The 27439-nt window shown below is 47.3% G+C and overlaps 1 protein-coding gene across 1 annotated transcript in view; it reads left to right on the top strand.

The window, feature by feature from the left end:
• Positions 1-3269: 3269 nt before the first annotated feature.
• Positions 3270-27439, top strand: part of Susd5 (sushi domain containing 5) — a 39661-nt gene continuing 15491 nt past the window's right edge. The window contains exons 1-4 of the mRNA XM_027415293.2: positions 3270-3369; positions 7889-8066; positions 12754-12872; positions 24893-25081. Coding sequence (XP_027271094.1) covers positions 3270-3369; positions 7889-8066; positions 12754-12872; positions 24893-25081 — 586 coding nt within the window. The remainder of the gene's footprint in view (positions 3370-7888; positions 8067-12753; positions 12873-24892; positions 25082-27439) is intronic.

The raw sequence follows: 27439 nt of genomic DNA on the forward strand, positions 1-27439 counted from the left end.
CCAGCAACTGCTTCCTGCTCATAAAATATTTGCTTAAGTGGGACCTTGGGACCTCTGGGAGTTTCTTGGTTGGTTTAAGTTTCTGGAGCTCAGGATCCTTCCTCCCTCTGAAGGCGATGGCTCCATTGCAGGAAGTGGCTACCCAGTACAACAGGCCTCTCTCTCATCTCTGATTTCTTTTTTAACAAAAGTTATCTTCCTTCCTTCCTTCCTTCCTTCCTTCCTTCCTTCCTTCCTTCCTTCTTTCCTCCCTTCCTTCCTTTCCTTCAACAGCCCTGACTGTCCTGGAGTTCACTATATAGACCAGGCTGGCCTTGTATTTTTCTTTTCTGAATCAAATTTCCTATCAATGGAATCATATGGCATGAACCTTTTTGCATTAGGCTTTTCTTGGCTTTATTTATTTATCTATTTATTTATTTTATGGGGTGTGTGTGTGTGTGTGTGTGTGTGTGTGTGTGTGTGTGTGTGATTTGTTTTGTTGTTGTTGTTGTTTGGTTGGTTTGGTTTTTTTCTGTTTTGTTTTTGTTTTGTTTTTTGAGACAGGGTTTCTCTGTGTAGTCTTGGAGCCTGTCCTAGAACTCACTCTATATAACCAGGCTGGTCTCGAACTCACAGAGATCTGTCTGCCTCTGCCTTCTGAGTGCTGGGATTAAAGGTGTGGCCTCCACTGCCTAACCACATGTGTTTTGCTTTTAACATTTATTTATTTGTGGATGTGTTTGTCACAATTTGTGGGAGGACCAGTCGAGGGGTTCTCTCCTTCCACCATGTGGACTAGAGGGATTGAACTCAGGCTTCTTGGCAAGGGCCATATCCATTTGAGACATCCTGCTGGTCTGTTTTTATGTTATTTTTTGCAGGTTCAGGCTGGTCTTAATGTAGCTAAGAATGACCTCGAACTTCTGATCCTGGAGCCTCCTGGACTGAAGGTGTGCACAGCCACACCGGGTTGATGTGGTATTGGGGTTGAACCTGGAGCTTGGTGTGTGCCAGGCAAGCATCGGGCCCTTGAGTGACGTGGTTTGCTCCTCTCCTTGTGGACTGGTATTTCACTTGAACATGTGACCATTTCTCATTCTCTTCATCCACTGATGCTCTGAGTGGCGCAAAGGAGGGACCTATGAGCATTTTCGTACAAATCTTTTTGTGGCTGTCTGTTTTCATTTCTTTTGGATATACACTACAGTTCTTTCTGGGACACGAGGCAAGCATACACTCGTGGGGGACAGTTGGATGGTTTTCCCCGGTGCTTGCACAAATTATACCCCTAGAACATACCATTTCCCTGGGGTAGGACAGGCCAAGACAGACCCGGGCAAAGATAATGGTTAAAATGCCATCAGGGTTAGGTAGTCAGCTTCAAAATGACTTCTAGGATGTCAGTGGATACTGCCCTGAGATGGGTCTCTTGGCATCGCTCACAGGCACCTTCCAAGCCCTTCCTTCGTTTTCTGCGCTAAGCTTTCAATGTCTCCTCCAGTCCAGACATGTGAAATCTCACTCCCTAGGTTGCCCTGCCAACGATGAAACTGAAAGTAGCTAAGTAAATTCATTTAGACTTACATGTGAGTGATTGTCAGGCCTTGCTCCATCAACACCCTTAAGTACCTGTGTTTTAAATGTGAAACTTATTCATCTAAAGGAATTAACCACTGCTAGTAGCTTTTAAGGAGAAAGCTATCTTTTTAGTGTAGCCCAAAAATTACATGAGGGTTTGCAAGATGGTGTTGGCTTTTAAAGGTACTTGCCTTGGAACCTCATGACCTGAGTTCAATTCTCTAGACCCACATTGTGGAAGGAGACTCCTGCAAGTTGCCTTTTGACCTACACACACACACACACACACACACACACACACACACACACACACACACACAAAAGATAATGAATTCATGTGAAGACCTAGGCTACAGCAGCAGGGTATAGGCAGGAGAGCTGTGGGTTTGAGGCCAATCTGGGCTACATAGTGAGTTCCAGAATAGCCTTGGCTCATATAATGTGAGCTGAAAAATACTATCTGTCCTAAGCCAGATGTGGATCCAAATCCCAATCCATACGTCCAAAAGAAAGCAAATTCTCCTAATGTCCATGTCCTAGCTTTCTATCTAGTGACAGTTATTTGAGGCTTAGCTGCAAATTCTCGTTCGATCTTACCTAAGCAGGTAACTTACCTAAGCAGGACTTTTCAATATATCAAACTATGGCATCGTTATCTTCTAGTACCAGGGCAGCCATATTGTGGGCACTTAACCCATGTATTGACTGGCACGTTAACACGGAACGGATTTGCAAACTGCAGACAGCCACTGGTGCTAAATTTAACAACGCGTTATTCATTATTGATTGAATAAATGAGATGGGGTCTTGCTATGTAGCACGTGCTGGCCCGGAATTGACAGCAATTCTCCTGCCTCAGTCTCCAAAATGCTAGCATTATGGGGATATGAGCCACCAGGCCAGGCAGCAGAGCTGGGTTTCTGAGCTCTCCAGGGAACCGATGTTGGGGAGACAGGACCCTGAGAACTGGAAGAGATAGCTGTTCCAGATGAGACCAAGAGTGTAGCTTCTCAGATCATCCCCACCCCACCTCACACCACCCCAATGTGAGAATTCCACGAGCTCCGGAGGTCACCCAGCTCTGACTAGGAAGGCCAAGGTGAGGAAGGAAGCGTTGCTTACATTAGATGCAAGCTCTCAACCTCCATGCCCGGAATGTGCTGGGATTACAAGCGATTGCACCACCCCCGGTTCTCTGCGGTACTGGGGACTAGAACCCAGGACTCTGTGCCTGCCAGGCAAGCACTCTGCCAACTGAGCTACATCTCCAGCCCCAAGATGGCCTTTTCCTAATGGAACGGAGCTCGTCGTCCTGAGGACCGAGGCTAGCAAATGAGCAGCTTCCCTTCTTCATTTAAAAAAGGTTCGTTTAACGAAGGTTCTGTCTGTTGAGTCTGCGCCCAGTCAAGACTTGGGGCCCTGCGTGGCGACCGTCCTCCCCTCGAGGGTACCCACTGCCCGCCCTCCGGGCCCTGGCCCTCCGCCCCGGCCGCGCCCCGGGCGCAGCCCCTTTTGGCACCGCGGCTCCCAGGTGCCCGGCGCAAAGGCGGAGCCGGACTGCAGCCGCCTGGGTGGCGCCACCGAGACCCCCGGGTGTTCGCGGGACCCGGCGCTCCGGCTGTGACTCCCGCAGCATCCCCGACCGCGGCTCCAGCATCCCCGGGAACCCGAGACTCTCCGGCCGCGCATAGCCCGTGGACGCCAGCACCATGAATGCGGGGCCGCGCTGGCCCGCACCGGGCAGCCTGCCTGCGCTCTGCGCCGCGCTGCTCCTGCTGGGTCTGCAGCCGCCCCCCGTGCGAGCCGAGGGTGAGTGTCCGCAGCCGCAGCAGCCCCGGGGAAGCCAGGACGCCAGCTGGGCCCGAGGTGGAACCGGCCACCCCGAGTCCCAGCATCCCCGGCCCCCACCCTTCCCCTCCGCCCGCCCGCTTCTCCAGAGAGAGCCCTAGAATGAAGTCACGTCTAGGCTGCCCTCGAACTTCCCCGGCTGGCATTGATTTTCCATCCTCCCTCGTTTCTTAACGTCTGTTAAGTGGGTGCCCTTCCCCGAGGCTGCGGTTAGAAAACATTCGCGTTGTCCAGGAAGATTTGAAAGATGAGCAAGGCGTCCGGGTAGGGGCAACAGCTCGAACGGAGGTGCTCGTGCTCGGGGTGTTGGGGAACATGGGACACAGGATTTAAAAACAAATAGCGGGGCGGGGGCCGAGCTGCCGGGTGGGGGTGGGTGCCTTGGGACAGGAGATGGAAACCCAGGTGGCAGCCTGATGACAAGTTGACCCACTTTGGTTTTTTGAACTCGAATTCAGCTTTAACATTTTTAAACATTTAGTATTTATTTGTGTATTGTTTATTTACCTTACTTTTTAAGTCTGAATTCAGCATTACTTAAAAAAATTACTCTGTGTGTGTGTGTGTGTGTGTGTGTGTGTGTGTGTGTGTGTGTGTGTGTGTTTACACTCATGCTTGCAAAGTGAGTGTATGGAAGTCAGAAGACAACCTGAAGGACTCACTCACGGGGCCTTGGGGTGGCACTCAGGTCGTCAGGGTTGGCAGCAAGCACCTTTACCCGCTGAGCCATATCTCTGGTCCTTGAATTTGGCTTTTGATACTTGCCTTAAACTAGCAGGATTAGGGCCCGGTGTCAATACAATTTCCGTTTGAAAAGCTAATTCAGCTGTGTTTAGCTATTGAAACAAAACCCCTCAGAACAGGGAGCTGGAGAGTCTGAAGGGAGCTGTCTTCAGCCTCAGAAGGTTTCTAGAAAGTCCGCCCTTGGGGCAACCTCGACCAACAGGCCAGAAAAGCGGTGGGCTAATTTAGGAAGCTTTGCATACATTGAAACATAGGTGTTTACATCTGGTAAAGCATAAGGGGCGAAGCTAAAGATGAGGGAAAGAAAAGCCCGGTGCTTGAGGAAATGGTGAGGGGACAATATGTCACTGACACCACAGGTGCGCTCTCGGGGTTTGCATGTAAGTGCCATGCAAGGACTTGGACTCCCGGTCAGCGTCTTAGCCATGCCTTCAGCACTGAGAGAGAGAACACTTACCTCTAAAGGCTGTTAGTGGCTCCTCTAATTACCAGTTAATTTATTTGACAGTGTTGTAGAAGAGTCCAGCCACTGAGATATATCTTCAGGCCCATTTTTTTTTTTTAAATCTAGGTACTCTTCATAAAAATTACCACTTAAAATGTATAATTGCGGTTTTAAAAATATACACATACAAACACTTGCTTGTGCATCTAATTCTAGAACATTCCATCATTGCCCTATGAAACATCACACCTCCTTGCAGTCTGTCCACTGGTAATACTTTAGTATTTCTGACCTGATGTTGAGTTATGAAAAGTAAAATGATTTTAAAAAACGCAAGTAGAATGGGCTGGGGTTAGTACTAACTTTTGAACAATGTCTACTTTTGTTCCAATTTTGAGCAAAATCTCTTTCCACGATGTTTTATAGTTTCACCCCATTATGAACGATTAAGCAGAACGACACACGGATAAGGTTCAAAGTTTTGTGCCTCTGGCTTGGGGAGGGGCATAGAAAATAGAAGGTGGGATTGCTGTCCTGCAGAGAGAAACTGAGGGCTCCTCGGTGTGCTTTTTGTTGCTGGAAATGCCTCCCATTTCCCCACCACCGTCCTTTCCCCTCTCTCCAATTGAGCTATGGAGAGTCATGAGCACACTTCATTTTAAGAAAACGCCACTTGTGGGACTGGAGAGATGGCTCAAGGTTAAGAGCACTGATTACACTTCCAGAGGACCTGAGTTCAATTCCCAGCAACCACATGGTGGCTCATAACCATCTGTAATGAGATCTGGTGCCCTCTTCTGGTGTGCATGCATGCAGATAACTGTATACTTAATAAGTAAATAAAATCTTTAAAAAAAAAAGATTAGATTAAAAAAAAAAAAAAGAAAACGCCACTTGCCACACCCTCCCTTGGATAGTAGAGCCAGGGAAGAACTGTAAACTATATTGTGAACTGCTCCCTCCCTGGGTCTGTGTTTACTGCTGCTCTCCTGTCTGGTTATCCGAATCTGTGTGGGGATAGACATTTGAAGAGATTTGGACAAAAACAAGTCTCTAAAAAGTAAAATTTAAACAGAAAACATTTCATTTACATTTCATTAATTCAATGTGTGTCACATACACAGAGTCTATGGCTACTGTATTTCTGTATTTTTACTTTGTTTTTCATTTGTATTTGTGTATGTGGGGTCCAGCAGTCAGTACCAAGTGCCTTCCTCAATCTCTTTCTAATCTTAGGGTGTGTGTGTGTGTGTGTGTGTGTGTGTGTGTGTGTGTGTGTGTGTAGGTGTCTTCTGTGGTCATCTGTGTGGAACTCCCCCTAGAGTGTGAGCCACCCTGTGTGGGTGCTGGGAACCAAACTCTGGTCCTCTGCAAGAGCAGTGTGTGCTCTTCACTGCTAAGCAATTCCAGCCTCCCACCCTTGTGTTTTTGAGACAGAGTCTCTCAATGAACCTGGGGCAGGCTTGTCAGCGAGTGAGTTCCAGCAGTCCTTAGTGCTGGAATTACAGGCATGTGTAGCTGTGCTCAGAGTTTACATCATTAGTGGGTGGGGCACACACCGCATTCATATGTGGAGGTCAAAGGCCACTAACTTTTTTGGAGTCATTTCTCTCCTTCTACCTCTTCCTGGGTTCCAGGACCAAACTCGGGTTGTCAAATTCACAAGGCAAGCTGCTTTACCCCCTGAGCCTTCTTGCCTGCCAGTATGAGAGCTAGGGATGGAACTCAGCTCCTCAGGTTAGAGCAGCGAGCACTTTACCAACTCAAACTTTACTATTTTAATTTTTGAAAAGGAAAAAAAATTCTTCCTATCAACTCAATGCAAATGAACTGTTTAGGTAATGACTGCAGAGAAAGTCATTAACTCAGTCCACGTTTACTGAGTAACTACTACATAACAGGTAATGTCCTTGCTGACAAAGACAGAATGGGTCCTTCTACCAGGGAGCTTAGAAAACACGGGGAGACCTGCAAGCAGACAACTGGATGAGTGCAATAGCCACATCAGCCACTGATGAGATTGGAGAATAGAAGGTGATTGAGAGCCACACCAGGAGGTTGTCATCTGATGTTTGTTTGCTTAGGGACTCAGACCAGGCTGGCCTCCAACTCACAGTGATCCCCCTGCCTCTGCCTTCCAAGTGAGTGCTGGGGTTCAAAGCATGAGCTACCAACCTCAGTATAAGAGACTTTTTACTTAATGTAGGACAATCTGAAAGACAAGTAAAAATTACTAGGTCCTTCCGGAGGACCAGGGTTTGACTCCCAGCACCCACATGGTGGCTCTCAACCCTCTGTATAACTCCAGTCCCAGGAGTTCTAAAGTAAGGACTGCCTTAGCCCTGGGCACCAAGACACCCACACAAGGGACCCCAGGACACTGAGCCTTGTCACGTCTTTTTTTGGAAGGAGGAGTAAACAAAACAAAGCAACACATAAACTCTCATGTACATACACAAACAGGTCTCATTGGAGACCAGGTTACACATACACTCTCATGCACATACACAAATAGGGTCTCATTGTAGACCAGGTTGGCCAACAGAGTTCAGAGATCTGCCTGCCTCTGCCTCCCAGTGCTAGGATTTAAGACATGTGTCACCAACCTGCTAATTTCAATCCATGCCAGACCATCTGGTTGATGGATGTGTGGAGGCTGGAGAGAGCGTACTTGGAGAGGTGTGTGTGTGTGTGTGTGTGTGTGTGTGTGTGTGTGTGTGTGTGCTTGAGCACTCGAGTGTGGAACCCAGAGAGCAACCTTAGCTGTTGCCTTCAAATGCCACCCACCTAGTTCTCTCCAGACAGGATTTCTCATTGGCCTGAAACTCCTCAAGCAGGCCGGGCTGGCCCGTGAGCCCCATAATCTCCCTGTTTCCACTTCCTCAGCACTGGAGTCATAAGTCAACACCGCCCCAGGCTTTCTTTTAACATGGTTTCTGCAGATCCAACTCAGGCTCTGTAAGCCCCCCAAGGCCAACATTTAACTGACCAGTCTATCTTCCCACCACAGTTAAATTTTTGTCCTTTTGTTATAGTAGACCAGAACAAGTGAGCCCTGGTGTCATACTCTTGTTCCAGATAGAAGAGAGGATGGTCTGAGCTCATGGGTTTGAAACCCACGAGGAGAACCCATCTCAAAATAGCTAGAGCTGAAATAAGTGAAAACCCCAGCAGAGCTGTCACGGCCTGGTCCCAGGGATGGGGCGCACCAGTGTCTGTGGCAGCCAGCGTGGTGAACTAACTCCCTGTGCCTAGGACCTCACGTCTGCATACTCTTCTCATCCCGCACAGGGAAGCTCTTCCTGCTGGAGTCTCAGAACGGCTCTTGGGGCCTGGACCTGGAGGCAGCTCGGCTCTCCTGCAGGAGCAGGGGTGCCCACCTGGTGTCTGCGGGAGAGCTCAAGAGGGTGGTCCGAGACTGTGCCTCCACAGTGTGTACAACAGGCTGGCTGGCTGATGGCACCCTTGGGTAAGTCAGGACAGCCAGGGAAGCGTTCTTTCCCAACCAGCTCAGCTGCCCTGTCTAGGGGTACATGGGGCTCAACAGTCGGCCTGCAGGAAAAGCAGGTAGATAATGAGACATGGACTGTGGCTTCTAGCATGCTCAATATTTATTTACTATTTGGGTGTGTGTGCGTGTGCAAACGCGCGCGCGCACACACACACGCACACACACACACTCTCACATGGGCTTGTGCGCGCCTGCACACCCACATGGAAATCAGAGGACAGCTTTTTGAAGTCAGTTCTCACTTTGTCAAAGCAGGGTCCCTCTTGTTTCTCCCGCTCTACCTAAAGCTGCCCGCCTAGATTCCAGCTAGTTCTCCCATCTGGGTTCCCATAGGAAGGCTGGGATTACAGGTGGGTGCCACCATATGCAACTTTTTACGTGGGTTCCTGGGCGGAACTCAGGTTGCCAGGCTTCTACAGTGCCTTTACCTTCTGAGTGGCCTCCTCCCCAACCCCTCCACCATGTCTGGCTTCTAGAGCCATTTACCTTTTAGAGATAATTAGAGTTTGAATCTAAAACCTCCCCGATGGGCTCTGGTTTTGAGTGCTTGTCCCCAGATGGGTGGCACCATTCATAGGGAGGGACCTGTGGGACATTTTTGATGTGGGATCAGGCTGGTCAAGCAGGTCCCTGGGAGCTGACCTCTGAAGATTGCTTACCCAGAGTGACTTCTGTCACTTTCTGGGTCCTGGTCTTCAGTCATGTGAACAGCCTCTGGCTCCACGGACTGGGCGGTTCCCTCTGCCACATTGCCCCAGCTGTGTGCACTGAAATCTGGAAGCCATGAGCCAGAATCAACTGTTCACCCCTTGAGTGGTCTCTCAGGTGTTTTTCTCACAGCTATTCAAAAGTAACAACTACAAATGAGATGGCTATCCTCTGACTACCCATGCAGGCCAGGGCCTCACACAGGGCCCTTGCGAAAAGGCCTAACCAATGTCCTAGGCAGTAGCCAAAGTCAGCGCCCAGAGATATGAGCGGAAGCATTCCCAGGCACTTCCGGCCCCCAGGTGTTGAGTTTTCGTCAGCCCGGGAGTCATCCCAGCTCAGAGAGCAGACAGTGGTTCAGTCCATTGTGCATACTGTCCATAGTGAGCTGAGTTCCCAACCGAGGGAACACTTTAGAGAAGTCTGGGATGAGCTGGGGAAAATGTCCCAATAGTGTTTGCACCTGTTTCTCTACATCTCAAAAGATGATCATAGAATTGCAGGCCTCTGGGTGTCTGGAAGAATCCATAAAAATTCTCTTTTCAGGAAGATAACGCTACCCCAGATCTTGATTTGTTTCATAAAAATTCACTTTTCAGGAAGATAACGCTACCCCAGATCTTGATTTGTTTCAGCAAACAATTTTTGTCAGCATAGTGTGTCTCACACAATATAAAATAAGCAGCCGCACTAGGAGACTAATAATGGGTAGAATTCAGGAGACACACCAGCTAAAGGAAATTCTGTGTATCAGCCCTGGTAGATACTGGCTTTCAGATGACAAGCTTTGGAGCTGCAGAAATGGCACAGCTATTAAAAGCACTGGCTGCTTCCTATAGGACCTAGGTTTGATCCCAGCATGCCTATGGCAGCTCATAGCCACTTGTAACTTCAGCTCCCGGGGATCCACTGTCCTCTTCTGACCTCCTCAGGCACCAGGCACACACATGGTGCACAGACACACATGCAGGCCAAACACCCATACACATAAAATAAAAATAATTTTAAAAAAAATGGCAATCCTTAAAATTTTCAAAGACACAAAAGACAAGGAGACTTTTAACAACATGAGAAACTATAAAAATAGCCAAATGGAAATACTTTTAGAAATGAAAACTGACAGTAGCTAAAGAATTTAATGGGTAGCTGATTGAAAAAAGCCAGAGAGAGAATTAGTAAGCTGGAAGCTATTTTGGAAGGAGATATGCAGAACAAATAAAAAAGGAAGAATTAAAAAATGTAGAGAAAATGGTAAAGGTGACGAAATTACGTGCAGTTAGAATTCTAAAAGGAAAAAAAAAAAAGAGGGGGCTGGAGGTGGTTTGGTGTGGTGGTTGAGAAGTTTCATGCTGGAGACAACGCTCTCCCAGCACCCACACAGAGGGTCTGTGCATGGAGAGTGCTCCCATGTGGAGCCCAGGCTGGGGTCTCTCTACAGATGCCTGGGCTATACAGAGGGCATAACCACTGTGCTCTCAAGTGTTCCCTTTCCAGACAGATTATGGAGGCTGCCCGCTCCAGCTTGGTGGACTTAGTGGTCCCCTCCGCAACCCCACACACACGCCAAGCACACATCATACCACTGAGCTACACCCCCAGCCCCAGTGTATCTATCCTACACATCAGTCTGGGGCCTGGAGGGTCTGAGCGACTTTCCTAGGATCACTGGATTACCCCTCCTAATGCCTTCTGTCGGCTCACCATTTGGCCCCATTTCCCCTTGGTCTGGCAGATAGCTTTGTTATTCTTCCTCAGTTTCTGTCTCTCCTCAGTTTCCCCCCAGGCTCATGGATGCAGGCGCTGGGATCTCATTCTTTGCCATAGGTTTCTACAGACTTCTGAGACATGTTGAACAAGATGATCCATCAAAAAGAGTGTACCCACACACACACCCATAGGCCACTCCTCCCAGCTCTCCCCCCCCCACCCCCCTGGCAGTCCTCATGCCTTCTGCACTACAGAATCTGGGCTTTAGGGGATCTCCCATCAAAGGCTTTAGAAGGAGATGCCATCTTTGGAAACCTTGTCAGGGAGCAATGGTCCTCGGAGCGGCTTTCTGGATAAAATGAACTACCACCCTAGTGAGGTGCCTCAGTTGCACTTAGAGCTTCCAAAGGAAGGGAAAACCTGAGAGTAGGTGTGGCTTGGAAAGCCTCCCGCAGGGCTCAGAGAAGTGAGGGCCCAGACAAGAGGGCAGCAGAGTCGGGGCTGACTCTTGCTACTCAAAGGGAACCGATTCTGTTGAAGCTGAAGTCCAGGTGCCAGGGGAGCTCTAGGTGTTCATCCAAAGCTTAAGAGCCACCCAACCTGGTCCCAGAACAAAGGCCCCCAGGAGACGCCCCCTCAGAAAAAGTCCCCTCAGATGAAGCCTCCTCAGAGAAAGCTGAACCCTCAGATCCCCCCAAGCCTTCTCAGAACACCCTAGAAATAAAAGCCCCCACAGGAGAAACCCCCCTCTGTCTGAAGAATGTCACATAGAAATCCACCCCTGCCCTCTAGACAGAAAACACTCTAGGACATTCCAGAGCTTATGGCAGTGACTGACCGTGAGTCTGTGGACACTGGTCTCAAGGGGGCATGCTGGTTCCTTGGCTCAGTGTGACATTGTCAGCTTTAATGGAGATGTACTTTATGACAAGCACTGTCTTCACCCTGGTGAGATGTGGACTGTGGACAATATGGAGTGGTTCCCTCAGGAGCACACAGTGAAGGCGGCTTACAGCCAGATTGTGAAGGCATGCCTGGGGGGATGGGAGTGAAACTTGCCATTTACAATGAACTTTTACCTCACATCCTTTGCCTAAGACTCTCCCACCCAACCTCACCCCCAACCAGGAGGCCACTGCTTAGAGAATGCCACCATGCCTCTGAAGTGTCCCACTAAAGAAGCTGTGACATCCAGTCTGGGAAAGTCAGGTATTCTTCTGTGGAAGAGGCCCTGGTCACCATGGTTCCAGGGTACCTTGTGCAAATCAAGCAATAACTTTCAGCAGGCAGGGCATGGTGGGAAATGTTCCCACATGGCCTCACCACTAGGGTGACCATCTGTCTTTTAGGGGAGGTGGTAATGGAGAGTACAGTTGGCCCCAGCTGGTCGTCAACTCTTTATTTCAAGTAATCCTCCTGCCTCAGCTTCCCAAGTAGCTGGCAGTATAGTTGTATGCCATTATGCAAGATGCATGTCATTTTATGACTTTGTTCTCAAATAATCTGCTAATTTTTAAGTGTTTTGGTTGCAATTGCTTACCTAGAGTGATAGCTTTGCTTGACTTAGGTTCTTCTTTGCAAGTTAAAGAATTTTACATAATTAGTGGATTTTTTAGTCTTTTAGGATCTCCTGAAACAGGAGGTTGTGAGCCACCATACCCAGGTGCTGGGAAACAAACCCAGGTCCTCTGCAGGAGCAAGCCTTCAACTACTGAGCCATCTCTCCAGCCCATATAGTAAACCTTTTAAAAACTCAAATGAGGGCTGGGGAGATGGCTCAGCATGTAATGGCGTCTACTGCCAAGCCTGGGGACCCAAGTTCAGTACCTGGGACCTGCATGACAGACAATCCTCTGATTTTCATACACCCATACACCTCAGACACACATGAGCATCATACATATGTATGTACAAAGTAAGCACATAGAATGTAAAATTGACTCAAGTGATTCCTCTGATGGATTTTTTTTCATAGCAAAGAAAAAAGACTACAGAAGGGATCAAAAAGGTGTTGCCTCTGAAAGTTGAGCTGATGCCTGAGAGTTAACCCCAGCATCCCCTGTCTTCCAAAATGTGACCTTTGTCTGCGGAGAATGTTTCTCTGTGGATGCTTCCACCCAAAGGTCACCGATCACCCAAATCTCTGCTGACTCAGAGCTGATAGCAGAAAAGAGTTCTTTTCATCCCGAAGACATTCTCCTAACCTGGGGTCCTCCTGTGTCTGTTTCAGGACAACTGTGTGCAGCAAAGGGAGCGGTGAACAGCAAATCGCAAGAGCTGTTGATGTGAGAATTGACAGCCACCCAGTTCCTGGTGCCAAGTACAACGCCCTTTGTATTAAGGATGAAGGTCAGTCTTTGTAAGGGTCTGGGAGGATGAGTGGCAGCTGCTGTCTAGATGAACACCCTGAGGTGACACTTCTCTGAACATGTTTCGTTGAGTCTTCCCAGGGTGGATAGAGGGGTGGCTCAGATGCTAAGATCACTTACTGCTCTTCAGAAGGACCTTGCATTCCCAGCACCCATGCTGGGCAGCTGACAACAGCCTGTCACTGTAGCTCCAGAGAATCTGAAACCCTTTTCTGGACTTTATGGGCACTTGCAATCACATGTGCGCATACACACACAGATAACTGAAAAAAATAAAACAAGTATTTAAAAGAATAAGAATTGGGGCTGGAGAGATGGCTCAGAGGTTAAGAGCAAACGGCTGCTCTTCCAGAGGTCCTGAGTTCAATTCCCAGCAACCACATGGTGGCTCACAACCATCCGTTATGAGATCTGGTGCCCTCTTCTGGTGTGCAGATATACATGGAAGCAGAATGTTGTATACATAATAAATAAATAAAAATCTTAAAAAAAAAAAGAATAAGAATTTAGAAGGTGTCTAACTAGAGAAGCCAACAAGGCAGTGAGGACCTGGTCAGGAAAACGAAGGTGGCCAAGCAATGGTTCAGTGTTCAGTAGAGTTCACAGAAGTGTGGCAGGAGCCAGTGTCTCAGAGAAACTCTGGAGACGGTGTGCATGTATGGAGGACCTCTGGAGACGGTATGCATGTATGGAGGATCTCTGGAGGCAGTGTGCATGTATGGAGGACCTCTGGAGTTTGTGTGTGTGGTTTGCATGTATGGCTACTATCTCAGTGCTGTGACAAAAGGTGACATAGGGAGTAGGTGTTTCCTTCGATTCATAGTTTGGGGGTAGAGTCCATCATGCTGCAGGAGCTTGTGACTGCTGTGGCAATGTGACCCCATCTGGGAAGCAGACAGGGACAATGCTGCTGCCATCAGACCCTTGTTTTCCCACCACCCGTTCTGGGGACATGCCTTCCTTCCTCAGGTAAACGCCTTCACAGACACACCTGCAGCTGTGTCCTATGTGATTGCAATCCCAGCTAAGTTGATCATGAAAATTAATCCTCACAGTACATAGTGCAGAGTCAGGATTTTCCTGATGGGTAGATATACCGCTCTAGCTGTCAATCATTGGTCAATGGATGTGTCAGAAAATGTTCACTTCTGTATTTTGTTTGCCTGGGTACATGAGCCACCATCCCACAAAGAGGTCCAGGAACCCACAAGGATCCCTGGGTCTGGAAAGATCCAGGTCTCCAGGGAATAAGAACAGACCCCTGGGATGGGCGTTCGTGGCACACGCCTTTAATCCCAGCACTCGGGAGGCAGAGGCAGGCGGATCTCTGAGTTCCAGGATAGCCTGGTCTACAAAGCAAGTTCCAGGACATCCAGGACTGCACAGAGAAGCCCTGTCTTGAACAAACAAACAAGCAGGAACAGAGCCATGGCCTTGTCCACACCAGATCCTGGTGGTCACAGTTTAGGCTTTTGTTTTTCTTCCTAGTGAGGGGCACACCCAAACACAATCCCTTTTCTGAGCTGGAGAATTGGCTCAGAGGTTAACAGCACTTATGGCAGAGGACTCAGCTTTAATTCCCAGTGTCCACATGGAGGCTCATGACTGACTATAATGCCAGTTCCAGAGGGTCAGTAGCCCTTTTATGGTTTTTGAGGCTATCAGGAAAACACTCATACAGGTTCATGAGTGACAAGCCCACCTTCTAGTGTGAGCTTCCTGCCTAGGAAAGGGTCTGTGTTTGCTGGGTTATGTGGAAGACCACCAAAGCCCTCTCTCCATCGGCCCAATCACATAACCAAGGGATGTGGCCTTGGCTTTTTTTTTTTTTTTTTTTTTTTTTTTTGAGACACGCTCTCTCTGTATTGCTTTGGAGGCTGTCCTGGAACTCGCTCTGTAGACCAGGCTGGGCTTGAACTCACAGAGATCCACCTGCCTCTGCCTCCCAGAGGCGTGTGCCACCAACGCCTGGCTTGCAAACATCTAGAGAGAACAAGATCTCTCTCTCTCTCCTCTCTCTCTCCTCTCTCTCTCTCTCTCTCTCTCTCTCTCTCTCTCTCTCTCTCATTCAAATGATCCTTTGGATCTCAAACCTTGGCAGTGTTTGATCCCTGAGGGAAACACAATAGAGTTAAAAACCTCATCCCTCAAGGGATCTCAAGGGAATGGGTCCTCTTTAGCTTTTGTGACATAATGTGTCACTCCAAAGCAGAGTGACTTAAAATGACAACTTGGTAGCCCTACAATTTTTGTGGCTCTTATGCTAATCCTGGCTAGGCTCCTCTACAAATCTCTAGCCTTCTTGTGGTTTGGAGGTAACCTTGCTCCTGGGGAGCTCAAGAGCTGCCATCCTAGCTGCAACGCAATGGTGAATTTCCAGTTCAAAGGGAAACGTTGTCTGAAGGGAGTCAGTCTGGCAGTGACAGACCAGGACACCTGGCAGCCTCCTGTGGCCTCCACACAAGTCTGCTCAGGCACACACACACAGACACACACACACACACACACACACACACACACACACACACACCACATACACCATGCACACAGACACTCCCTCCACACAGACATACATACCCCACACACAGATACTCCTTCACAGCACCACACATACACAGACACCTCCCACAGACATACGTCACACACACACAGACATCATACACACAAACACACACACACACACACACACACACACACACACACATCATACACAAAGAGACACTCCCCCCACAGTACTACACATACAGAGACACACAGATACCCCCCATAGCACTGCACACAGAGAGAGACACAGACAACCTCCACACACACACACACACACACACACACACACCACTCTAAGATAAATTAAAATGCAGAGAATCAGAAAACAGAGAAAGGCTAAGCAGCTGTCCTAGATTAAAATGGGATAGAAGACTTGACAATGGAATGTATTCCTGGTTTGTTTCCTGGAACTAGCAAAAATGTCTGTATTTGATAGCATTTGAATATGGATTGTGAATTGAACAGCTTGATACCGATGTCTGAACATTGTGATATTTACTGCTGCAGTGGTAAAAGAACATCCTCGATTTTAGAAAATGCACAGCAAAGTCACTTAGAGGTGAAGGGCATAGTGTCTACAACCTACTCTCAAATGGATCAGAGAAGCGTGTGTGTGTTCAAGTGTGTGTGCATGTGTGTGCATGTGTGCGTGCATGTGTGTGTGTGTGCGTGTGTGTCCTTCCATGCACTGTGAGATTTTCCTAGTGAGATGTAAACAGACATATTACCTCAGATAGGGACACCAATGATAGGACAAGAAATGACTCCATTCAAGTCAAGCTTGGCGGTGAGTTGACTGGAGTTACAGGCTGACTCCCGAGCAACCCCTCACAGAAAGCTTACGCCATCAGGAGTATCCATGAGGAAAGCCGCACCCCTACTGTTCCCATCATAACCGGTCCCTGTGTCATGCTGTCCTGCCTTAGATGGGGCGCGCAAGCCATTCCTCACAGCCCTCAGGCTTCGTGGTAGAGAGGCTGCCTTCCCATGTGGGGACCTGATAGATTACAGAGTGACAAGGGGAACAGGTTACTGAGGAAAGGACCTCCCTGGCTAAAGCAAACAGGCTGGCCAGAGGGTTCCCACATACCCTCAAGCACTGCTCAGCTGAGCCTGCAGAGTTAAGAGGACCCGAGGGCGGGAGGGTAGGCCCAGCTCAGAGGGACTAAGGTTCCTGCCAGTGCTTAGGTGAGGCTCAACTCAGTGCCTCAGCAACACACGCTCTTTGCAGCCTTTCTCTGAGTGGCACGCCATGGCTGTGTCACCATGATGCTGCTCCCGTCTGGTAAGACCAGGAGAAAGAAACATGCAGACCTCAGAACTGGCAGACAAGCATCTGCTAAGGAGCCTGGAGGGAATACGGGGCCTGGCTCCCATGAGCACAGCCCCTCCTGCAGTTCTGCAAAGCAAAGTTCAGCACCAGCATAGATGGGTGTTTTTGTTTCAGACACTGAATTTCCAGTCCCGTGGTGATCTCACTTAAACTAATAAGTGAGTTATTTTTAACTGACGGGATGCTGTTGCCTCTTCTACTTGCATTTTCCCCACTCTGCTTTGGCAGCATGGGGTCAGTAGCCCGGGTGCTGGAGGCTTCTAGCTTCCCTTGAACTGTGTCACACACAAGCCCACACATTGCTGCTGTTTTGTCCCTCCCCCAAGACAAAGCTGACTTCTCCCTTCCTTACAGCCATTGTCACCTTTACTTCTCCTAAAGACAGGAATGGACAGTTCCCTATGCCTTCAAGAAGAGCTGGGTGCTCACTGTCCCCAATTCTCATGTCTGCCTAGAAGAGTGCCCTGGCCTCAGGAATGGTGTTGGGAGAATTTCCCAAATGAGCCATCTCTCTACCCACCTCCACCTATCTTTTCACCTCTATCTATGTGGGTGTTTCAGAGGGCAGAGTCCATGGTCAGGGCAGGTCCTCCTCTAAGATTTTGAGTCTAGTTACTCCATGTCACAGAAGCCGGTGACACACAAGTGTCACTTCCCAACTCTTAACCCCTCACCAAGGCAAGGGCTCTATGCACTGTGCCCCATCTCTTGTGGATTTTTTGGCCTTCTGGCCTTTGGGGATGGTGCCCAATGCTGCAACCCTTTAACACAGTCTTTCATGTTATGGTGATCCCCAACCACAAAACTATTTTCATTGCTACTTCATAACTGTAATTTTGCTACTGTTATGGAACTAATGTAAATATCTGTTTCTGGTGGCCTTAGGCGAGCCCTGTAAAAGGGTTGTTCGTCTGGGTCTGGTGATACAAACCTTTAATCCCAGCGCTTGGGAGGCCAAGGCAGGTGGATCTCTGAGTTTGAGGCCAGCTTGGTCTACAGAGCATGTTCCAAGACAGCCAGGGCTATGCAGAGAAACCTTGTCTCAAAAAAACAAAAACAAAAAAGTTCATTTGACTCCCCAGAGGGGTTGCAACCCATTGAAAACCCCAGGCTTAGAGGACTCCAAGCTGGGTAACCACGTTGAACAGCAGCAAGGCAGATATAGTGCCTGAGAATTGTCCGAAGGAGGAGGACAATCTGACAAAAGTCTGGAAACACTGGGAATAGTTTTCTGCAGAGGAAGAAAACCAGCTGGGTTTTAAGGGAGAAATGGGAAGCCATTGCCAGGTGATGGGGGAAGTACTTCTGTGTATGTTTATCTTATTGATTGTTTAATAAACTTCTGTTTGGCCAATGAGACAGCAAGTTAGACAGGACTAGGAATCAAAGAGGATTCTGGGAAATGTAGTAGAGAAGTGGTGATCCAAGCAGGAAGTGACATAGCAAGGAGACTCATATTTAAGCAAGGAGAAACAGGCATTGCCCCTTTTCCCCTCCGCTCTTCCTCCAGCGGTGCAATGTGATCCACCGGCAAGGAGGGACGCCAATAAGGCGTCCGATAAGATAAGTCTTATAAAATATATAGATTTATGATAATTAAGATTGAGCTAGCAGATGAGAATCCTAGTCATTGGCCAAGCAGCATTTGAAGCTAATACAAGTCTCTCTGTGCATTAATTGGGGCCCTAACTCAGGCGGGCGGCGGGCGTAAAGTGCACACGTGGTGGTGGGGCTCTGCAGTTTTGGCAGAAAGATTTATTGTAACAGCCAGGTTCTTGGCTAGGATGGGCTTTTGAGCATCTTGTGGTTGGTTGCTCTATTTGCTGGAGGAAGATTGTAGATGAGCAGGAGGCCCTGAATTTGCTTCCCACATGGAGACCCATGTCTATGACAAAAGGCAAGTCCATGCTAAACCTCAGTTTGTCCTGATGAAAAAGCATCTAAATTCAACACTGTTTGGGGACCAGACCATGGACTCTCTCCTTCTATTTTCTTGTTTCTAAACCTGGCTCTGTATTTCTATGCCTTGGGAAGAATGTTAGAATTCCTGGTGCAGAATTAGCCATAGACAGATGAGCTACACAAGTAAATCTCTTAGCCCTGCCTGACACAGGGACAAACTCAGGCTTAAGTGTAAACTGTTGGTGTGAGTCGTGTCTAACTCAACAAGAGCGCTACACATATAGAGTAACAATAGCAGGGCCTCTTCACGATAACCCTATACATTTTGTTTGTTTGTTTGCTTTTTGTTTTTTGAGACAGGTTTTGTGTGTGTGTGTGTGTGTGTGTGTGTGTAGTCCTGGCTGTCCTGAAACTTGCTTCATAGACCAGGCTGGCCTTAAACTCACAGAGGATCTACCCACCTCTGCCTCCCAAGCGCTGGGATTAAAGGCGTGCGCCACCACTGCCCAGCAACCCTACACAATTTTTAACTAATGAATTACCCATGAATTTCTTTCAAAGTCATTGGACAAGGTTAAGAGTGTACAGATTGCATCTGCTTGTAATATGCCCCTTGTCTAAGTCTTAAGCTAAGAGAGCTGGGAGCTTAGCTCAAAGGTAGAATGCTTGCCTCACCTGTGTGAGGCCCTGGGTTCTGTTTCCAGTAGCTCAAACAAACAAACAAAAAAGTAAAGGAAAACAAACTGGTAAGCCAGGAATTATGTAGGTCCTGGACTTGTCTGGGATTCCAACATTGTGTTTTTCTGCTGTAGTAAAACACTCCAATCAAAAGCAATTTGGGAAGGAAAGGGATGATTTGGCTTACACTTCCAGGTCACAGTCTGCCACTGAGGGACATCAGGGCAGGAGCCCAAGCAAGAACTAAGCAGAGACTGTGGAGGAATGCTGTTGACTGGCTCACCGACTGGTTTGTGTTTAGTTAGTTTTCTTACATAGCCCAGACCCACCAGCCTAGGGATGGTGACCCTCCCACATTTTTTAGCAATCAAGACAATCTCTCACAGATCACCCACAGACCGTTCTGATCATGGTAATTGAGGTTCCCTCTTCCCAGGTGACTCTAGGTTGAGTCAATTTGACAATAAGATGTATTCGGGCCTGTGGGTAAAATCTAAGTGTCTCTACCCACTGAGCCATCTCACCAGCCCAATGTAGCTCTTTTTGAGCAACATGTTTCTTGGGTGACTTGATGGCATGAGAACTAAAAGAAAGAATGAGGGAATATTAAAAGAGGAAATCTGCACTTCAGATTATCTTCCTGTATGGAAAAAAAAGACTTCCTCACTTTGATGTGGCACTTCTACTCCTCCAGATTTATCCTAAAAAATAAAAAATAATTAAATAAAATTAAGTGACTGGGAGATGGCTCAGGGGTAAAGTAGTTGTATCTGAGTTCGAATATCCAGAATCCACATTTTTAAAAAGCTCACCAGTGGGACTGGTAAAGTATGTGCTGTGCAAGCAAGAAGACCTCAGTTTGGATCCCAGAACCCACATAAAAGCCAAGTGTTATGACACATGTCTGTAACACATCTGTAACATGTCTGTAACACATCTGTAACCCCAGTGCTGGAAGCTGAGACAGGTGGATCCTGGGGGTCACTGGCTAGCCACTCTAGACAAAAAAGTGAGCCACCCTATCTCAAAAAATAAGGTGGGCAGCAGTGCAGGAGGACACAAGACAAAAGCCTCTGGACTCTATACATGCACACATGGACAAATACAAATCACACACACACACACACACACACACACACACACACACACACACACCATACACAGAAAATAAAATAATATTTTTACAAGAAATGAAAAAACATCTGGGCATGGTGGCACTTGCCTTTAATCCTAGCACTCAGAAGACAGAGGCAGGAAGATCTCTCTGTGTTTGAGGGCAACCTGGTCAACATACAGTCTAGACCAGCCAGAGCGACACGGTGAGACCTCTCCCCCACCCCAAAAAAAGAAAAGAAAGAAATGGGACAAGGAGAATCAGTACAGATCTTGTGCATATTAAATGAATCATAAGAATAACATAAATAGGGCTGGAGCAAGGGCTCAGCAGGGAAAATAGCCTGCTGCTTTTACACAGGACCCGGTTTCAGTTCTTAGCACCTGCATCAGGCAGCTCATGTGTCAATCAGCCAGTTTGATTCCCAGCACACATGCTGGATGGGTTACAACCCGTAATTCCAGCTTCGAGAGTTCTGACCCCCTTTTCTGTCCTCTGCACTCATGTGCACAAACCCACACACAGACACACATAAGTACATACAATTAAATATAAATAAGGTCTGAGTAGCTGTGCCCTCAGCTTTGAAAAACTAGAGGAAATGAGTCAGTTCACTGAAAGAACAGTCTAGCAAAACTGTTAAGAAGACAGGAGCAATCTCACATAGCCCGTCTCTGCCAGAAAACAGAATAAACAATAACTCTGAAACAGAAAGCATCAGGCACAGATGGGCCTGAGCATTAAGAAAGAAATTATGCTGATTCTCTACAAAATTTTCCAGAAGTTTAAAGCAGAGAGAATACTTCCTAATTCATTCCATGAGGCCATTATTACCTCCAAACCAAAACCAGACAAGACATTCCAAGAAAAGAGGACTACAGACCAATATATCTCATGAACACAGACAAGGAAATATTAGCAAATTCAATCTAACAATATATAAAAGAATTACAGAGCTCTGTGGCGATATGCCTGGAATCCCACCACTCCAGAAGGCAGGGGCAGGAGAATCACAAATTTGAGGTCAGTCTGGGTTATATAGTAAGACCCTACTCCCCACCCCAGCCCAACCAAAAAAAATGACCAGAGCTGGGAAGATGGTTTAGTGGGTAAGAACACTTACTCTGTAAATATTAAGTTCTGGGTTCAAATCCTCATCATCTAAGTAAAAAGCTGTACATGCCTGTTGCCCCAGATTTGGGGGTGGACACAGGGGGATCCTGGGAGATTTTGGACAAGCAGCCTACTCAAGCTTTGGCTTGGAGAGGTCAGAGGATGACTTCTGAGACTTGGTTCTCTCCATCGACCATGTGGGTTTGGGGGATTGAACCCAGGTCATCAGGCTCGCAGGAAAGTGCTCTTATCCATTGAGCCATATCTCCAATCCCAGAACCTAAAACAATTGACAAAAGTGTCTTGAAATTGATCACAGCAAAGTAACAGGATACAAATTATGATGTATGTAGAGTCAACTTTGATTGTCAACCTGACATAACCTAGAATCGCTTAGGAAGAAAATCTCAATGTGAGATCATCATCACTGGCTGTAGTCATGGCTGTGGAAGACTGTCTTAGCTACTTGATGTGGGAAGACCCAGCCCACTGTGGGCGGCACCATCCCTAGGCAGGAGGGTCCTGAACGGATAAGCGTGGAGACGCTGAACTGAGCACAAGCAAGAAGTTGAACTAGGGAGCAAGAATTCATTTCTCTCCATTTCTGTCTTGACTGTGGATGTGATGTGACTAACATCTTCAAGTTCCTACCATCTTGACTTCACCTCAGACTATAACCTGGAATTGTAAGCTGAACAAACCCTTTGTGCCCTAAGTTGCTTTTTGTCAGACTATTTTATCACAGCAACAGAAATGAAACTAGAATACAAAGTTAATAAATAAAAGTTAAGACTCTGCTTTCCTCTATACATCAGTGCATAGTGGGACTTGAAATTCAAAACATATCATTTATAGTAGTGCTCCCAAATGCAATACTTTATATATAAATCTAAAACTAATGTTAAGTATGAGGTAAACTACAAAACACTGGGGAGATAAAGAAAAATGTTCCATGTGAACGGTGAGACTTGATATTGTCAACACGTTGGGTCTTCCCAAGTTGATTTCCTTTTGACACTAGACATAATCAAGATGCCCTGAAGTTATTTTATGGATATAAACAAATGCTATAGACACTATAATCATAGGACTCAGAGCAGCCAATTCAGTATTAAACAATGAAGTCAGAGGTCGAATACTGCTGGACTTCAGGACTCCTGAAAATTTACAGTAAGCAAGAGAGAGGGTGCTTGTATGAGAATAATTCAGATCAATGGGACAGAACAGAGAGCTCAAGAGTAGGTTCACATAAATTCAGTCAATTGATCTTTGAAAAAGGGACAAAGAAACACAGTGGAATAAACACAGTTTTTATCAGCTTAGATACCAGAAAAACTGGACATCTTGAAGCTGACCTTAAACCCCTCACAGACATGAACTCAACATGGATCACAGACCTAAGTATAAAGGACCACTCTACAAACTCCTGGAGACAGTGGAGGAGAAAGCCTAGGTGGCCTTGGATATGGCAGTGAGCACCAAAGGGACAGCCTGTGAAAGATGCAATTGATAATTGGGGCTTATTAGATTAAATTCTGTCCCACAGGTGAACTAACAGAATGAGAAAACAAGGCACAGACTGGGGAACAGGTCTGTGGAGGACAGGGAGCATTGACAGATGAAGCAAAGAACTCTCAAGACTCAGCAATAATATAAACCAAAGGTTTGTTTAAAAAATGGACAAAGCCAGCAGTGGTCCCAGCACTTGGGAGGCAGAGGCAGGCAGATCTCTGTGAGTTTGAGGCCAGCCTGGTCTACAAATCAAGTTCCAGGACAGCCAGGGCTGTTACACAGAGAAATCCTGTCTTGAAAAACCAAAAAGTAAATAAAAATAAAAACAGAAAATGGAAAAAGACCTGAACAAGTACTGTGCCAAAGAAATAGAGAGCAAGCAAGTGTATGAAAGGGGTATTCAATACCCTTTGAATTTAGGGAATTACAAATGATAACACATAGCATTGCTATGTTCAGTTCTGTTGGCCGTGATAATATTCCCTGATGAAAAGCAACTCAGGAAGGGAGAAAGGGGCTTAGCTCACAGTATCAGACTCCTCCAAGAGTGCAGGAGTTTCAGACAGCTAGTCACACCACCCCCACAGTCAGGGGTAGAGAGAGAATGAATGCATACATGCCTGCCCTCTTGTGCGATTGTTTGTAGCTTCCCATTTCCAGCTCCAATTTTATTTTATTTATTTTTGGTTTTTCAAGACAGGGTTTCTCTGGGTAGCCTTGGGTGTCTTGGAACTCACTCTGTAGACCAGGATGGCCTCAAACACAAAGATCCACCTGCCTCTGCCTCCCAAGTGCTGGGACTTAAGGCATCACCACCACCACTCTCAAGATGTAGGCTTCTTGATGAGAGATGTATTCCTCATCCCAATAAGGCAAAAGGAACTGCTCCTGGACCTGTATGTGTGAGTCACTCAAGGCCCGGGGGTCTTGGTGTCTGGCAGTTTAAAAATACAAACAGTAGCATTTGGTAGCACACTGAGTCATTCAACAAGCTGTGTGTGTGTGTGTGTGTGTGTGTGTGTGTGTGTGTGTGTGTGTGTGTGTGTGTGTGTGTGTGTGTGTGTGTGTGTGTGTGTGTGTGTTTCCTCCAGTTAGGCATTCTGCCAGGCCATGAGTTAAATGAGGTTGCCCCTGGGACCCTGGTTCTGGCTATATGTGGTACTCGGGGAACAGAACAGGGTGTCATGGTAGGAGGGTTCTCTCTGCAGTGTTTTGTTTTCTTCTCACAGTCTGGGAAAGTTCCATATCATTTGTATATCCATTACTTGACATGATGTTGGGGTGGGGTACCTGATGGGATGGGTTTCTTTTGTCTCACAGCCTGAGGGTACAGTCCATATGTGGTAAAGGGCTCAAGGCTCCTCATCGCAGTCAGTTAGCTAGGCTTTCCATCTCTCTATCTGTCTCTCTCTCTCTCTCTCTCTCTCTCTCTCTCTCTCTCTCTCTCTCTGTGTGTGTGTGTGTGTGTGTGTGTTTCTCTCTTCTATGCAGTCCTGACTATCTTGGAACTCGATATGTAGACCAGGCTGGCTTCAAACCCACAGAGACCCTCCTGCCTCTGCCTCCCAAGCCCTGGGATGAAAGGTGTGTGCCACCACACCCCTCTCCTTTGTATTCATTCCTGGACCACAGCTCAGTAAATGGTGCCACCTACATTAAAGTCCTCCAACCCAGTTAACCCAACCTAGAAAATCCCACATAGACATGCCCAGAGATACATTTCCATAGTGATTCTAGATCCTGTCTAGTTGACAAGAGTAACCACCGCAGCTTGGAGACGTTGACTGTTGTTCCTTGTCCTCAGAGAGGCCATGTGGAGACCCACCATCCTTCCCACACACCATCCTCCAGGGTCGCACTGGCTTGGAGATGGGGGATGAACTGCTGTATGTGTGTGCACCAGGCTCTGTCACAGGCCATCAAGAAACTGCCTTCACCTTGCTGTGTAACAGCTGTGGGGAGTGGTATGGACTGGTCCAAGCCTGCGGGAAAGGTAAGCACCACTTGCCTATGTGGAGCCCAAAATCACACCTGTACTCTTCATCTTCCTGCTGGAGAAGAGTTAACAATGCCCTGCCCTCTTCTCTGAGGAGAGACTTGACTCAGGCTGTAAAAGTTTCTACTCTGTTATGTCTTATGGGTGCTTTGCCTGTGTATATATGTCAACCCAGAGCTCACCAGTATAAACAGAGATAGTCTTGCTACCCAGCTTGCTCTGTCTCCACCTTCTGAGGTTTAAATTAAATTATGCATAGGTCACTACACCCACCCAGCCGTTAGGGGAGATTCCAGGGATCTTAACTCCGGTCCTCATGCTTGTACATTGAGTCACCTCCCAAGCCCTGCTGCAGGATTATATTTAGGCCAGTTTGTCCTCAAATGTCTTGTAGATCGTGAGGGAATTAGGAATCACTGGAGCACCTTTAGGATGCTGCAATCCACCCCCATGGTCTAAAGTTTTGGTTCATTGTATGTCTCCACTGCTAATTACTATCCATAGCATGGTACAGCCCAGGATGTCTGTCAGTCTGCCAGAGGGGACATTTGGCTTATTTTTGTTTTGTGGCTGTCAGGAGCTGTCTACCATGGTGATTGTCACCCATGTCATTTGGTTCTCGGGAAGTGTCTTGTCATTGGCTCCTAGAAGCAGGACTCTGCCTTAAAGATGTGCCTGTCCAGCTCAAGGTCGCTCCCCAAGTGTTGTCTAGGCCAGTCTGGTCAGTTGGCCCTCTGCCATTCCTGTGGGGAGTCATGGCGGCAGGAGCAGGGAGCATCTGGTCACATGACATCCACAGTCAGGAAGCAGAGCAGATGCTCAGCTTACCTTTCTCTTTTCATGCAGCTGAGGACCCCGCCCATGGAGTGTCACCTCCCACTTTTAGGGTGAGTCTTCTCACCCCAATTAGCCTCAAACAGGAGTTTCTCACTGGCATGGCCAAAGGTTTGTCTCTCTGTGGTTCTAGATCCTGTGAGGCAGACAATCAACAGCACCCATCACACCGTCCCGCTGGAAGTGTCTGATAGCTCACATTCCATTTTCCCAGCATTTGGGAATCAGGTCAAAATATTCTTTTCACCAACGGTAGTGAAGTCATGACCTGTCAATCCAGTGTTATACTTTCCTCATGTCAGTGGTCAGATGAAATACTTTGTCAAGTTTTCTAATTGCTTAGAAATGGTCATATGTTTCTGTGTGTGATGGCAGCGGCACACACCTTTGATCCCAGCCCTTGGGAGGCGGAGCCAGGGGGATCTCTAAGTCTGAAGCCAGTCTGGTCTACAGAGTGAGTTTCAGGACAGCCAAGCCTGTTACACAGAGAAACACTGTCTTGAAAAAAAAAAAAAAGGAAGGAAGGAATGTTTATTTACATACCATAGGTTTTTTTGTGGGATATTCGTAATTAATATGTTATAATTATTTTCCCAGCCTGGGAGTTATATCTCATTCATAAAGTACTTATCCAGCCTGTGTGAAGATCTGGGTTTAATTTCCAGCAGCACAAACATACAGACATGCACAGACACACACAAACAGACACACACACATACACATGCATATACACACACATACATGCAACCAAATTAAACTGTATTTTTGTTTGTTTTTCATTACTATGAGTGTGAGAGTGTGTGTGTGTGAGTGTGTGTGAGTATGAGTGTGTGAGTGTGTGTGATTATGTGAGTATGTGAGTGTGAGTGTGTGTGTGAGTATGTGAGTGTGTGTGTGTGTGAGTGTGAGAGGGTGTGTGTGTGAGTATGAGTGTGAGTGTGTGAGTATGTGAGTGTGTGTGACTATGTGTGTGCGTGTGAGTATGTGAGTGTGTGTGTGAGTGTGTGTGTGTGAGTGTGTACAAGTGCACACATGCTGTGCCATGCAAAGGATAGCCGGCAGAAGTCAGTTGTCTCCTCTACCATGTGGTCCTGAGGATCACACTCAGATGCTCAGGCTTGTGCCAGACCAGGACCTCTTCCGTCCACAAAGACATCTCTCCTACCTGTTTCTTTTCTTTTCTATGTTTCTTTTAGACAGGGTTTCTCTGTGTAGCTCTGTCTGACCTGGACCTCACTCTCTAGACCAGGCTGGCCTGGAACTCAGAGATCTGCCTGCCTCTGCCTCCCAAGTGCTGTAATTAAAGGCGTGTGCCACCATGCCCAGAGCTTGTTTTTGTTTTGTTTTGTTTTTCTTGAGACAGTCCTGATACAGTCTAGGGGTCTTAATGGAGTTTGTTTTCTCTCCCAGTTAAAGAACTAAAAGGCAGGAGTTTATACAGTGCTGGGGCAAGGACCCAGGCCTTCAAGAATGTTAAGCAAGCACTGTACTCACCCATAAACACAGAATTGTTAAAAATAA

This window comes from Cricetulus griseus, chromosome 4 (assembly GCF_003668045.3).
Source record: "Cricetulus griseus strain 17A/GY chromosome 4, alternate assembly CriGri-PICRH-1.0, whole genome shotgun sequence".
Classification (NCBI taxonomy): domain Eukaryota; kingdom Metazoa; phylum Chordata; class Mammalia; order Rodentia; family Cricetidae; genus Cricetulus; species Cricetulus griseus.